Genomic DNA, 15424 nt, shown 5'->3' on the forward strand with positions numbered 1-15424 from the left:
CGTTATTCATGGTTGCATACAGTTTTAGACTGATGTGGGCCAAAGCCTAGCATAGCCTGTAACGTTATTGTGACGGACACATTTTATGAGTGAACTTGACTTTAAGCGACTGACAGGTTTCTTTGAAAAAAACTTTCTTATATCCAGGATCTTCCTTTTTGCTGCCATCCTCCTCTCCTCCTCGCAGCGCAGGTTTGCCGCTGCTAAAACTAAACAGAGCTCCCTGAAAGGCACAGCCAATCACATTGGCCAGATTTGTCACATGACGTAGGACTCCAGTAGAGAACGTAATTTAACTCTTTCTGCACCGCTGGGTGAATGAGACGTTGACAGTTGTTTTTCTTTACTCGCAGAGATCAAATTATTGGTGGGGACAATTCAATAATCGCTGGATATTGATGGGGACACGTCCCTTCCGTCTATGCCAAATCTACGCCCTTGCTTGCGGGCCAATTAAAAATGGACCGCGGCCGGAGTTTGGACACCCCTGGGCTACATCCATTTTTTATATGCAAAATATAAATGGTTATAATGTATAAATGTAGTAATTGATCCATGTATTTAAAAAAAAAAAAGAAGTCCAGATGAAGAAGCCACATACAGACTGTTTTGGATGAAAAATGACGTTTATTACAAACACAGAGAGCTGTTAGCAGTCAGTTAGCAGCTGTTAGTTCTGTACAAATAACACTGGTTGATTGGTTAGTTGAGTTTGCCAGTCGGCAACAAGGCTGGGTCTCAAACAGCACCCTATGCCTTTGTAGTGTACTATTTTTCATCCTAAACCTTAGTACACTACCTTTCACCTCAAACCATTCATAGTGCACTGATTTCTAAGCTGTGTGCTATTTCCAAACTTATAACACCTCTATAGTGCACAGTTATCCATCTTAAACCTTTAATCATGGTCCACATTTTATTTTAAGCTTTACTTTGTAGCACCTTCATTGTGAAATACTTTTTACTTTCAAACTCTTCATAATGCACAGCTTTCCACCTGTTGGAGTTCCTTTTGAAATGCTCGGCAATCAAATCGAAACCCTTCTGGTGCACTCCGAGTTGTGACCTTGCTCATGTTTTAAGCATTTTGAACACTATAATAATTTTTTATTTTTTTTTTGCATTGACAGTTATCACACTGACACAAAATCCTTTGCCAGCTCTGTAAAAGGACCAAAGTGGCATCTGTTTTTAAGGGTCATTCACCTGACGAATGTCATGTTGATGTTAAGTAGCTTGAAGGTCTTTAAGGACTCGATATTAACTTATATTTTAGACAGTCATAATTTGTATTTGCATGTTTATGTGAAGAAGTGGATGTTGGTATTTATAATGACTATTACAAGACATTAACACTGTCTTTTTCTGCTTTTTCACTACAAACTTGGACATTTGTGTAATTTGTTTCCAGTTTCCTGAAAAGGCCTGCTGCTGTTTAGCTGCAAATTAACAAGTATTTTGAAGAAACCAGTTTATCCCCAATTATAAAGGAAAAAGAGTAACTAATCATCATATTCAACATTTTAATAATAATAATAGTAAAAGAAAATTCAGTATCAGGGAGTATGAGAAATAGTTTGTATACTGACATCTGTTTCCTTAAAAAGATGAGAAACAGTAGATTGGTCACACTATACTGTTTTGTTTTACTGTTTCTCTTGTGAGAAATCAGCACTATAGTGTTTTATCAGTCTAAAATACTAAAGAAAAGAATTTACACTGCTGAACGGAAGCTCAGATACAGCAGGGATAACCGCTAGCAAGGATGTTTGTTTTTTTTAGAGAACAGTTTATTAACTATTTATTAATAAACAGTTTATTAACTATTTTTCAGCCAGTATACAACAAGCAGACAGGAACGCTTCCCCTCATAATTACAGCCACGAATTACAAACTGTTCAACAAATGTGATAAAATGTTGTGTAATTTGCAGCTAAACGTTAGATTTTTAATATAATATTTAAGAGATTTAACACAAAATTACCCAGTAAAGTAAATGTTGCCAAACAGCGTAATATTTAACCCAAAGTACCATCTTGAACCAGAAAGTTATGGACAATCTGATGTCCACCATTCAGCTTAGAAAAATATTTGAAACAGACTGAATCAAAGCTATGCTGCCAAACATAGTTTGACATTTAGTAGAAAGCCAGGTTTGCAGTAGCTGGGACAAAAAGTCTAATGAATGTCATAGTCAAGTGCCATCGGTGTGTGTTGCCCTTTAAGAAAACATTAGGTTTCCTTCAAGTCTGTCTTAATATACTAGTCCCAATCACATTCCATATGCACATTAAGAGAAGCTTTAGTAACATATTTTCCTTTGAAACCTGCACAGGAATCAGGTGTTTCTTGGTTTCTGTTGTAGCTTTTTTTTTTTTTTTTTTTTTTTTTTTAAACCAAAAAAGTTCCCAAACAAATTTAATAATCTGGAAATGCTACAAGCTACCTATTTCATTGGGCATTTATTGTTTACAAATGCAAATACAGTTTAAACAGCTAAATCATAGATGGTTAATAGTTTTGAGATTTGTATTCTGTATTTGATTTCTTGATCCTTAAAAAATGATCCAGAAAGGACAGACTGAGCTTAAGCTATATGCGTATATCACCATATGTTGATGATGTGATTCTGTTTTATTACCAAATTACACAAATCACTTCAAACCCACCCTAAAGGTCCAGCTAAGTGACTTCAAAATAACTAAGGTGAAACCTTGCAGACAGCTACACTATAGTCACCTGTCACTCAAAAAGGCCCCACCCCTAATAACGCAAACATTAAGCCTTAATGCAGTTTAAACATGTGAGTTATGAAATAAATTCAGCCCCATACAGTTGTTACAAAGGGGGAAACTAGACCAAAACTGTTTTCTGTAGCAGGCTGAAGTTGGACATTTTAACATGGGAGACTAAGTATAGGGACTCATTTTTGCAGCATCAAGTGGACATTAGAGGAACTGAAAGTTTTGTTAGTGTTATTATAATTCTGCTAACAGAAACCAGAAAGCTGTTGCCAACAGGTTGTACATTTTTAGATCAGTTTAAAGAAGTTATATTAAGATAGACTTGAAAGAACTCAAACTTTTCCTTTAACACCAGTTAAATCATTCATAGTTTGCTTCATAGCTCACTATCCTCCACCCTAACCGCTCTTTAGTGCACCTGACAGGCTGCGCAGCTCCTTAAGGACCGGGGTGTTGTCTGAGAATGGCACCAGAGAAACAGAGAGAGAGAGAGAGGTAGAGAGAGAGAGAGACAGATAGAGAGAGACAGGTAGAGAGCGTGCTGAAGGTTACAGCTTCGGTTTTAGTAGAAACAGACAGTCACAGTAGGTTGGGCTGCTGAGAGACAGACCGGTTCAGTGTCCACAGTACATAGAGTAGCAGTTGGACGTCTGGTCTATATACAGGAACGAGAAATGCATAATCAGAATATCAAACTAACCAAAGCTGAGGCCACCTTGTTGACTGGAGAAAGACAGAGAAGGGGCGGGGCAGGAGGAGGGCGGCAGCAGCTCTGGTTTGCTATAAAAACCAACCAAACGAATAAACAAACAAAAAATGGTGTCACCGCAAACACAACGATTCGTCATGGCAACGCTACACCGGGACACCACCTAACTGTCGGTGGAAAAACACACACACACATAGGACGGCGTTACTAACACACGCACACACACGCTCTCCCTCGCTCTCATGCACACGCACGCAGTTATTAATATGACAAACATTTTCTCTCATTTTTTTTCTCTCTATTAAGGTGAAAAACAGATTCTATTATTCTTAATTATCTTCATAGTAATCTTCATCTGCATCTTCATCATAGCATTGGTGTGTGTATGAAGTGTGTGTGTGTGTGTGTCCTCAGTCTCTTTATACACACTATTAACAGAACGACGCGTAGAGAACTCAGTTCTGATTGGCTGATAGGTCTTTTTGCCTCTTCTCGTCCAGGAGGCTTTCATTTATTTATTTTTTTGACTGTCTTTTCTTCCTGGAGTCCCCGTCTGGATGGTGGTGATGATGACTGTAATGATGGTCATATGACCTCCCTTCCACTGACCCACGGAGAACAGTTTGTGAAGTCATAAGAGTGGGTTATTGGTTGCTTGGACCCTGACGGCAGCGTCTGATAGAACGAGGTGAAGAGCTGTGTTCTGGCTGAATGTTAAAGCACCAGGAATGAGGGAGGATACTAACAGTACCTGCTGCTGGGAGAGTGTATGTGTGTGTGTGTTTAAAGTCTAAAATGCTGAACAGTAATCAGGGTCTGAAACATGTCAGGAAACCTTCAGAGCATAAATGATGGCAGTGTCTACCTCTCCAGTTCCTAACCCTCTGATGGGTCATAGCACTGTTACATAAAGAGACAACAATGGAAAAAAATGTTAAGGTAGAGATTACTTTGTGAAAGAGAAAACTCTGAGCTGGTCCTGAAATCTGAGCAGGATGCCTGTTGAACTCCTCACCTTTGGGTTTTTTTTTAAGCCTAACTGAGGATGGACACCAAACTCTCTGGAGAGATTTGTTGTCTGTCGTAGGAAAACCTCAGGAGGCCCCCAATAAGAACTGGACCAGCCGAGATTAGTCCATTGACTCTGGAGTCTCTTGACACCATTGACAGTCAAAATGGAGGGAAATGTTACTACTGCTATTTGTGCTGTTTTGCTGAATCGATATGGTTCAACTTTATTACTGAAGAAAGTGATGGAGTCGGTTATGCTTTGGAAGGAAACAGTTTTCCTTATAGTTTCAAACACCGCAATCCACTCACTGTATTTGCATGAGAAACACGAGGCAAATCTTTGCTTTCCATTTGGATTGAGTTCACCACAAAGACCCACTTATATCCCCCACATGTTAACAAGATCCTGAGATTCTACATCAATCAACTACAACTCAAACACTATCTGTCCTTTTCTATTCATAGCCAACTGTGAATAGTGACCAAAGAGAGACCAAGGACCAATATTGGATACGAGGATTCAAGCAGAAGAAATTATAATAGCCCGAAGGGTCTGGACTGGATCAGGATCTTGGTCTTTTGGGACAGGCTCAAAGTAGAGCATCTATTCCACAATGAAAGGATCCACTTGTGGTTCATACATCCAACTAGGATCCCTGTTAAACACCTTCTAGGTGAGGTGTTTAGCAAGTTCAACCTTGCTACCTCTCTGGAGGTGATGCCTGAGGATATTAAGGTCTAGTTTATTCTGCTTAGTCTACTGCTATTGACTGAGAACAATCTTTAGGCATAATCACACCATTCTGGACTTCAAATAAGCTGCAATCAACTTTTTACAAAGATTGTTAGAAATTTTGAGTTAAAACCAAACAACCAACTAGAACACTAATTACACTTTAATTTGTTGATGTCAGGCAAGTATGCTCCAGCTCCACTGTTACACACTTTGAGGATCCATGAAGTTGCTATGGAGGGTTGCCCCTTGGACCCAGATGTAATATTAAGGATATTCTGCAATGCTTAAAACTTTCACATAATTCCTAATGATTGTTTCTGAAAAATCTCATCAGGTGAGAAAATGAGAAAGTGGAGGAGACATATTTTTGTCCAAAGTGTCAGACACGCAGACATTGCCATCGTCATGTTTACCTTTTTGCTGCACAAATATTTCCCAACATGCTTTTGACCCATTTTGCATTTAGTATTTGGAGTGCTGTCATTGTGTTTGTGTATGTACTAATAGTAAACCAGATTCTGACCCTGCTGCCAGTGTGTGTTTGTTCATGTGTAAATGTCAGTGTGTGTTGAGCACGCTGCGTGGCACCCAGCCCTCGGCGGCTGGCGAATCGCTGTTGGCCGGCCGATAGACCAGACTCTGACCCTGCTGGTTGGACGCCAGAATCTGAACCTTCTCCCCCCGAAACACAGAGATCTCATCCTCCCGCACCGCCACGAAGTCCTGCAGCACCAGAACCAGTTCCTGAAGGGTCAAAGGTCATATGGTCTGATGTAAGAAAGTTTTTCAAGAACTTATGGTACACAAGGAAAGTGAAAGGAGGGATTCAAACCTGATCTTCCTGTTCACTGTCAGGAGGGGGCTGAGTTGCGTGACCGTTGGGAGTTGGCGGTGCAGATGGCGGCCTTCCTGATGACAGTGGCCGTGTCACAGAGATCACGCCCTCCTTCCTCTGATACTCAATAGGAGACTGGAGAGCTGTGGGCACAGATTAGATGCAGCATGGATATGCATGAGCTGTTTCAGTGAGATTTAAGGTGATTCATAGAGATCTAGGAATGTTGGAGGGTTGTTCACAAAAATGATACTTTTGATTGATTCAAGGAGTTTTCAAGGAGGTTGTAAGGAAGACATTTTTGGGAAATTTGGAAATTGGATTCATTTGGCATTAAACAAAGATTGAACAGCTTGCAGAGGATTTGAGACTTCGAAAGGTATTCTAAGATTTCAAGGGTGACTTAAGGGGGGTTTACGTTAACACAAGCCCAACGTTACTAACATAACAGAGATGTTTAAGGGTGGTTTGGGGAAATTAAGGCTATTTAAATATGGTTTAAAGATATTTAGGGTAAAACAAAAAGTATTTGAGGAATATGAGAAAGATAATAAAAGATGTTCCATTGAGATTCAGTAGCATTTCAGTTGAATAAGAGATTTCAAAATCAGTGGTGATCCAATGACAATGAAAGGGAATTTTCCAAGGAGAATTAAGGATATTTTAGGACAGGTAACATAATGGATATTTCAGATATTTCAGGAATGTTTTTGACAAGGTTTTTACCTGACAGGAAGTTGTTCTGGGCATCCAGCAGGGAAGCAATGGTCTCTACCCAGGTCATCTTTATGCTGGCAGAAGATGCTTGGAGCGTGAAGCGCTCCGCCGACCCACGAGACCACAACACAAACTTACAGGGATCACCGTCCACGCTGTCCTGCATTGCCAGATAACTCACCTGAACACAAACAATAACACAATTACTCCTAATTCAGACCTCAAGACGGTGTCGAGTCTAAACAGTGCTGACCAGTCTGACCTTTATGCTGTTCTTGAACTGGTATCCTGGGTTGTTGGAGCCTTTGCGCAGCAGTTCGCTAAAGATGATGATCTGCTCGAACAGAAAAACTCTGCGCTCTTTGCTGCGAGACAGAACGCCTCCGTCCTGCTCCCAAACACAGAAAGTCTCCTGCTGCAGCAGCTTCCCCTGAGACGTTAGCTTTCCCTGGAAAGCACGAGGAGGTGAGTGAAGAAAGAAAGACCGATGGATAAGAGTCCAGGTACCCTGCAGCAAACTTTACATTTCCAGGAAATCAGCAAAAGTAAATTGTGTACATGCCTCATATATGTCATTGTTAATTGTTTGTATTGTGCTTTCTACACACATTTCTAATTTTTTTGAATTAATATGTGCCTGAAACAGGTAAATTGCACACAAACTACTTGAGAAGCTGTTGTTGTAGAGCTCGGTAGCAGCACCCACAACAACATTATTATGCCGTGTGTGCTGTTATCAATGTAATATGGTGTTCCTCTGGGTTCTGTTCATTGTCCTTCATCTCTGCGTGGCTCAGTTCTGCTTTTTGTCCATTTTGTGTTAGTAGACCAAAATGGAAACTTAAAATTTGAAATATTATCAAATTTCTTTCAGAGCTTTCAGTGTTAATTAGCATGAAATCAATTATGTTACTATGTTGTCCTAGTGACAACAAATTGCTAACAAAACAAATCAGCCGGACAGGTGGACAGACAGGTGTACCTCGTATCCCTGCAGGCGTCCCAGGTTCATCATGTCATTGCAGCGTTTTGGAACCAATGACATCAGCTCCACCGCTTTCTGTACACAGACCACACACACAGTTACTAAATATTACAAAAGTTTGTGTTAGTCCTCAGGGCGATGATTCACCATCTCGTGTAAATCATTTATAACGATCTTCACTATGCCAGAAGCAGCAGCAGCTCTTTGCTGTCTCCTGCTAGTTGGTTATGAGACAGAAACAGCTGTCTGCTGAAGAACAAAACTCATGTGTTTGTTGTCTTTTAGAGTTTTTTTTTTACAACTCTTAGCAAAGCTTAAAAAATAAATATCTATTTTTTACAAAAAATTTAACAAAGTTTAAAGGTCACAAGAATTTGAATGAAAATATAATAAATTCAGTAAATAAACTGTTTCCCAGAATGCAGATCCTTTGTGCCTTTGTGTATTATCAGAACAGTTTGTGGCACAACACAACTGTTTTTATATTATCAAACTAAAACTGATCAATAACAAAAAACACGAACAAAGCTGTGGTTCAGTTGTTTGATGTTTCTGAAAGTTTATGAGATGATTTACAGAAAAGGAAAGCAAAGAAAAAACTTACCTCAATCTCCTCACAGTCCAGCCCTGCCTTCGACGTATACTTGAGGAAATCCTGATGAACAAACAGAAAAAATATAAGTGTTTGAATTTCAGCCAAAGTCATAGTGTGTCCTTAAAGTGTAACATCAGAAAATATCTTAAAATACACGCTGGTATGATGAACTGATGAGTTTATCTCTGATTTCTCACAAAAAGCTCTACCCAAAAGTACAAAATTTATGCCATTACAAGGAAGGCTGTCATTGTAAACCAATCAGAGCGCACAGGTAATAACTGTTAAGGGAGTTAATAAAACAACCCACACATTTCTTGCCTGAGTTGAGTCCGAAATAATTTCTGAGTCTAATACTAAACCATGTCAAATCGTGGCTAATTTCAAAGACAACATTAGAATGAGTCAATTCAAGTCTTGAGGTCAGCTCCAACTCAAAAACAACAAATCCCAAGTTGCATCCCGAGTTGTGTCCTGAATCAAGTCCCTCAATAAAAGTTAAAAACTCCACCTGACCGAAGTTCTAATCCAAGCCTGGAGCAAGAGCCAATAGGTCTGTGCGATATGATCAAAATCTCATATCCCGATAGAAGACATTTCTCATCCCGATAACGATATAATTCACAAAATAGTGCATTTTCTGTAAATTCTGTGAATCTCTGGCACTCGACGCGTTTTCAGCTGGGCGTCCTGTACCTGGAGTGGAGTGTTTTGACCGATGCATGAAACTATATTTATTTTTAGTTGTATTTTAAGTTGTATAAGTTGTATTACATGACATGTTGCGAGGAAAAGCCTTTTCTAACGTTTGAGTCTAAGGTTTATTTTGAGCACCTGACGGCTCTTTTTTGCTTCTCATCTGTAAACTCTCTTCATACTTTTTCATGTAATTCTTGCACTGGTAGAAGAAAAAATTCACACTAGTGAAATTTAATTTCTTCATCCGATATATTTTGCCCTGAGAGCCAACCAGTCTATAATCAAGATCAGCACCTCCGGTCAAATTCCAAATTTAGCTTGGTTTTTAGTTTTATGCCATATTTGTCAGGGAAAATACACAAACCCTAATAACCCTAATAATAAAAGAACCTTTGTACCACATTTAGCTACTGGGTAATTGTCTTCTATGGTCTCTGGGCAGATGCATTTTTAAGCAGGATATAAAATACCCAAACTTACTCCACAGATACCAGCAATTCCATTGTAACATTCAGGTTCCACCAAAAATGCATTAAATATATTTTAAAATCAATGTTTCATTTAAGCAGTTAGTGTAAACACAAATCATGTTGACAGGTTCTTCACAGACCTTGAGCAGCAGCTGGTATTTGGTGATTCTCTGGATTGGTTTGATCAGATAATCACTGATGGACATCCTGCAGCTGATCTCATGCTGGATTTCCTACAGACAGACAGGCAGAGACAGAGATAGAAGGTCTGGTTCAGTTTCAGTTTTTGGCTGATTTTTACTATTGTAAGGTCCATTCAAGAACGTGCATTTTAGGAAAGCCTGCTCTTTCGATTTTTTTCCCCCTTTTTTAACTTTTAAGATAGTAATGTTTAAAAAAATCAGGAAAGGAAAAATAAAAGAAACTATTACGGGTTGATTTGATTATTTGTTTATGGCTTGGTGAACTGAAAACAACTTTCCATTGATGTGGATAATAAAGTTATTCGATTCTATTCTATAAGATAATCATTAAAAAAAAACAACAGAAAAGAATAGCCAAGTATAGAAATGAGAAAAAAAAAGAAAAGCGACGCATTACCTCAAAATAGGTCTCGTACTCAATGACGATGAACTCTGACCTCGGCTTATTCTGACAGTAAACCACATACATGTGTAGACGACGCTCCTGTAAAAAACAAGAAAGTAAAAAAGAAATAGTTGTATTAGGTCTTCAACACATCCTGAGTCAAGTCCCAAGCAAATAACAAGAAGTCCTGAGTTCTGTGATAACTCAAATCCTATGTGCAGACAACAACTCGAGCCAAGTTCAACCTCAGGAGCAAGTCATGAATTTAGAATTGAGCCCCATGTTGTTGTAGCTTCTGAGTTATTCAGCTCATGCTAGACCTTGACTCTCACCAGGTACTGGAACACAAACTTGTTTGGGACCAGCGAGGAGGTTCCCTCTAAGGCAGAAGGGAACAGGAACACACAGACGTAAACAAAGCTCTTAGAACATGTGGTTATCCTAACTGGGCCTTCATCAAATCAGTGAAAATGCAGAGGAAAGAATGCCAGACACCAACTAGGGAGAAACAGAACGACAACAACTTTTTCTGTTCCTGTATCATGTTTATTGGAAATTTTCTCCAAGCATGGCATCCCAGTGCACTTCAGACGTAGTAAATCTAGCAGACAAAAACTGGCTCATTGCAAGGACAAAACTCCTAAAAGCAAGATGAACATCATGGTATGCAGTGCAGTGCAGCGAGGAGGGCCTGGACCCTTTTATAGAAGAAACCAAACAGCCACTCTATAAATGTATGGTACAACATGGAGGAGTCATCTCAACAGGAAAAGACTCACCTGCATTTATAAAACATTGGTCACTCTTTCCAGGAAACCACTTTGGACTAGGAAGACATGTTCCCAGGCACGTCAACCCCCCGCTCACTTCAGTAGGTCACTGATGGTTTGAGGCAAGGTCTCACAGTGGTTTCAGTGGTAACCCCAGATCATGGTAATGATCCACATCTTTGTTCACATCTTAGATCATGTGAATATTCAAATAATCAATTGTGGGTCTAAGCCAGGACAAACAAGTCAAGTCCTAATGCAGGGACAAGCTGAGTCTTAAGTTGACAATTGAGTGAAACTTTGAACAAAGTTCTAAGCTAAGCCATAAAAAGTAATGAGCCAAGTCCTATTTGAATCCTGATTCCTATATCTTGAGACAAAAATAAATAAATTGAGCCCTGAATCTAGTTCTAAATGAAGCCCAAAGTCAAGACAAATGAGTTCTGAGTTGAGTCCCTGAGGTCTCAGGTCAGAGCCATGCTATATATTCTGTTTTGAACAAGTCATTTTGTTTGTAGAACTCACATGTCTGATGAAGAGGTCTGCGAGCAGGTCATGATTCTGAATACAACGCTCTAACTCCACCAGGAAGAAGCTGAAACAGAAAAACACCCAGTGAGCATCTTTGTGTATATAATGAAGTGTGTTTGTTCACGTGTGCATTTGTGGCACGGACTCGCGGTGCCAGTCGTAGATCTGCTGGATATTGCCGAAGACAATCTTGTCTTTTCCTCTCATCTCCTCTGGAATCCCTCTGACCTCCAGCCGGGACATGAAGCCCTGAGAAACGTCAGCAGAGAACATGTCGTACGTTTAGATTGACATTTGTAGAGTCTTTTGGGTGGAGCGTCAGTAGGTCCTTTCTTTCAGTGTGATGTTTGTGTCTCACCTCAACTATCACTCCCAGATCTTTTACATAGTCCTTCTCTGATTGGACCATCTCATTAACGACAAACCTGCACACAGAACCACAAAATTCAAGTCTCCTTAAAAATGCATTCAAAACTTGGACTTTGTAATAAATTTGGGTTTGTCTTACATGCGTCCTCTTAGTGCTTTGTTTCTCTGCTCCGTGTCTGATTCATTTGATCCCTGATCTGAGTCTAGAGCCTGAAGAAATAGAAAAGGCTGAAATTAAAAGAGTTCTGTGTAACCTCAGAAAACTGTAATCTTTTATTGATGACAAGAAAACAGCGTGAATACTGTACACAGTTTGAAAGCTGAAGGCACCGCCTTGTACTTTTAAATACACTAGGAATCACAAGCAAGCCAGTAATCTGATAGTGTTCTATTGAGGCGATACGTTACTATGAGATCTTTCAGATAAGATGGGGCCTGATCAGTCAAGACCTTATATGTGACGAGAAAGATTTTTAAATATAATTGTGGATACAACAGAGAGCCAATGAAGAGAAGCCATTACAGGAGAAATATGGTCTCACAGTTTTCTTGCTGCAACATTGTGGATAAAATGAAGTCTTTTCAGGGATCTTTTAGGACAGCCTGATAATAATTGCAATAGTCCATCATAGAGGTAACACATATTGAACTAGTTGTTCAGCATCACTCTGAGACAGGATGTTTAGAAATGTAGAAATACAGCAAGAAAAAAAAAACAGTCCGACATCTCTTACAGTGTGCCTTTACGGACATATCGGGTCAAGATTCCTAACAGGAAGCCATGGTAATGCCATCCAGAGTCAGTATCTGCTTAGACACCATGCTTCCAAGGTTTTTAAGACCAAGTTCAGTAACCTCCATTTTTCCAAATTTGGATAAAGGAATTATATGCCATGGAGGCTTTCAGGCCTTGAAGACATGCCTGTAGTTTAATTAATTGATTTGTGTCAACTAGTTTCATAGGTACCTACAGCTGGGTATCAACTCCAACAACGAAAATGTATGCTGTTTCCTAATAATATTACCTGTATGTATACAATGAAAAGTACTGATCCCAACACAAGAACCTACAGAACTCCATGAGTAACTCTCTTTAGTAACACGAAGAAACTGAAATGTACCAGATAGATATGACTCAAACCAGTGCAGGGTATTTATGTAACTATGAGGTCCACTGGCAGGAGACATATGAGGATCACTAGTATCTTCCACTAGTGCTCTATCTGTGCTGCATGCAACTCTGAATCAGGACTGAAAACTCTTCAAATAAACCACTCTTCTGTATAAAAACATTTAGTTTATTTTTGTAGTTATTCAAAAAGTTTTCTGAAGAGGTTTTTTACCTCGTGACTAAAGCAGCAAATACAATATTAAGAAATTTATGCCACATTCATCTTCAGCCATTAAACATTTCTAGCTTTAAACAGAGCCACTCTTACCTCAGGATTGTTAGGGTCTTTGATGATCTGCATTGGGGGTGGTAGAGGGGTGTGGCTTTCTTCCTCTGGCTCCTCCTCCCCACCACTATGCCCTGCCTCCTCCTTCCTCGCCTTCTACATAATTTAAGAAGCAATTAGTTTATGTTATCATTATTACTATTTTGTGTCTTTAACCCATCATTTGGATGGGTGTCTACACACCATTTGCGCATTTCCTGTGAGGGGTGTGGTCATCTCTGTCCTGTTGTCCCGCCTCCTCGTCCTGATTGGCGGTTTCTTCTGTCCATCGGCTTTTCCCTGACTCAGCCTCCGCACCGGACTAGTCAACCAGCGCTGCAGCAACAGTTAATGTAGTTACCGTTATTGATGCCACTGAGTATTGTATCACCAAGGCTACGGTTCATACAGCTGGTACAAATGGGACTAAAAACTCAGGAGTCCAGAGTTACCTGTGATACGAGCTTCATCAATGTCACCCAGCACGTTACAAATGTGGTCATCTGGTTTTAAACTACATTTTAGTTCATAGTGTGCTGATAGGATGTGCTGAGAACTGCATGAATCCAGTCCAAGTTTAAAATATGAAGAGCAATTTGTGGAGATTTTCTTGATCTACAGAAGGTTTTCCACTATCTGTTTTTTAAAAGAGCTTCTCTTAACTATTTAAAACACAACCTTAAAATAAATTTTGGCTCTTCACCAACAATTTTACTTTTCTTTTATATATTTTTTAACACTCATTTATGCACAAAACAAGATTCAGCTATGATTACACATCAACACTCATACAATTTAGACACAATGATAAAAACTGAGGAAACATTTCCTGTGAGCTAATGCTTCCAACTTTAATAATCCATTACATTTAAAGGGGAGCTATTTAAAGTTACAGTATCAAATGCTCATTTTAACCAAAGTTTCAGATTTCATGTAATGATGTGAACATATGCAAAAGTAAATATTATGAACCCAGAGCTCAATTCTTATGACTGCTCTGAATGCTGTGTTTCCAAAATGACACCTTGGCAGCTCTGGATGCTGCCCCCTCAGCAAGTTTTCAGAAAGACGCCCAAGTAGAAGTAAAAAAGTTTGTGGACTGATGGGAGACAGAAGCTAAAGCAGACTGTCTGAGACACAAATGAACTGCTTTTCTAAGACAAAGAAGGATTATTTTTAGCTGTGAATAATGCAAAGCCACTGGAGTGGAGTCCTAGAATAAAAACAAACACAATAACTCCTCTTTAGTATTTTTGACCATAAACCACAGCATTAACAAATCACAACAAACACACAAAGTGCATATCTGCATTTCCCTTTGAGAATACCAGAGAACCCACAATTAAGATAACTAAAGCCCTCCTCAAGCCGCTTTATGTTAACACATTTGACCCAAATTCTCCCATTTCAGTTCACAGCGAGCTGTTACCTTTAGAGTGTTCCCGGTTCCAGAGCCGCTCCGCTTCGCCCCCGGTGAGCCCACAGCGCCTCCTGCTGGAGCCCCTCCCACTCCAAACACTGTGGGAGAGGTGGCACCTGAGAGAAGAAAAGGCAGGGAGGGGTCAGAGGTGAGTTTTAGTGCTGTCTTTTCTGAGTGCAATGGGTGCTCAGAGTTATTACTGTGGTCTCACTTTGGCTAGTAGTCTGAGTCTGGAGGCCTGAACTTTCAGAGCTGTACAAACTCGACTCTGCAGACACAAAGAAAAACAGATTATCAGTCGAGCAGGGCGATATGACCAAAAATATTTATCACGATATACATTTGAAAATTTGTGATAATGATATAACTGACGATATAATTGACACTAGACAAAATACTTTACAACTCCACAACTTTATTAGTGGAAAAAAAAATCAATGTATTTTCACTAAACCAAGCAGCTGTTTTTTATGTGCATTAAAGTTATATATAAAAAACAATCAGTGAAAATGCAAATTCCTTGCTGACAGTTTAACCAAAAGGCGTTTTACCCATATTCTATCGCAATATTTCATTTTCTTATCGTAGCCCAACATTATACCAGTATTACCGTGAACGGTGTGCTATAGCCCAGCCCTAATTATCAGACTGTTAACTCAGCAAAAAAGCATGCACACCAGTCATGAAAGATAGTTGGTTTCTTTGAAGTAAGGAGGTATGAGGGACTTACTGATAGCTAGTTACCCTAGCTTAATTTAATTTTAATAGAATCTTTCGTTTAAACCTGAAGTTTAAAGTGATTCACAAGT

The 15424-nt window shown here is 39.4% G+C and overlaps 1 protein-coding gene across 4 annotated transcripts in view; it reads right to left on the reverse strand.

Annotated features, from left to right (window-relative positions):
• Positions 1 to 607: 607 nt before the first annotated feature.
• Positions 608 to 15424, reverse strand: part of LOC146547154 (kalirin-like) — a 58000-nt gene continuing 43183 nt past the window's right edge. For 3 of the 4 annotated variants that reach the window (XM_085265839.1, XM_085265836.1, XM_085265835.1), the window contains 16 exons: positions 14827 to 14883; positions 14625 to 14731; positions 13400 to 13531; positions 13199 to 13312; positions 11899 to 11969; positions 11749 to 11815; positions 11536 to 11639; positions 11385 to 11454; positions 10102 to 10188; positions 9642 to 9734; positions 8342 to 8392; positions 7735 to 7812; positions 7015 to 7200; positions 6762 to 6933; positions 6033 to 6178; positions 608 to 5944 (listed from right to left, as the gene is read on the reverse strand). In XM_085265839.1, the coding sequence (XP_085121965.1) occupies positions 5759 to 5944; positions 6033 to 6178; positions 6762 to 6933; positions 7015 to 7200; positions 7735 to 7812; positions 8342 to 8392; positions 9642 to 9734; positions 10102 to 10188; positions 11385 to 11454; positions 11536 to 11639; positions 11749 to 11815; positions 11899 to 11969; positions 13199 to 13312; positions 13400 to 13531; positions 14625 to 14731; positions 14827 to 14883 (1721 nt within the window). In that variant the 3' untranslated portion in view covers positions 608 to 5758. The remainder of the gene's footprint in view (positions 5945 to 6032; positions 6179 to 6761; positions 6934 to 7014; positions 7201 to 7734; positions 7813 to 8341; positions 8393 to 9641; positions 9735 to 10101; positions 10189 to 11384; positions 11455 to 11535; positions 11640 to 11748; positions 11816 to 11898; positions 11970 to 13198; positions 13313 to 13399; positions 13532 to 14624; positions 14732 to 14826; positions 14884 to 15424) is intronic. The other variant, XM_085265837.1, reaches the window with a different exon arrangement.

The sequence above is a fragment of the Mchenga conophoros genome, linkage group LG23 (assembly GCF_057382185.1).
Source record: "Mchenga conophoros isolate Kocher_MC1m ecotype Shallow Benthic linkage group LG23, M_conophoros_male_GT1.1, whole genome shotgun sequence".
In the NCBI taxonomy this organism is placed as follows: Eukaryota; Metazoa; Chordata; class Actinopteri; order Cichliformes; family Cichlidae; genus Mchenga; species Mchenga conophoros.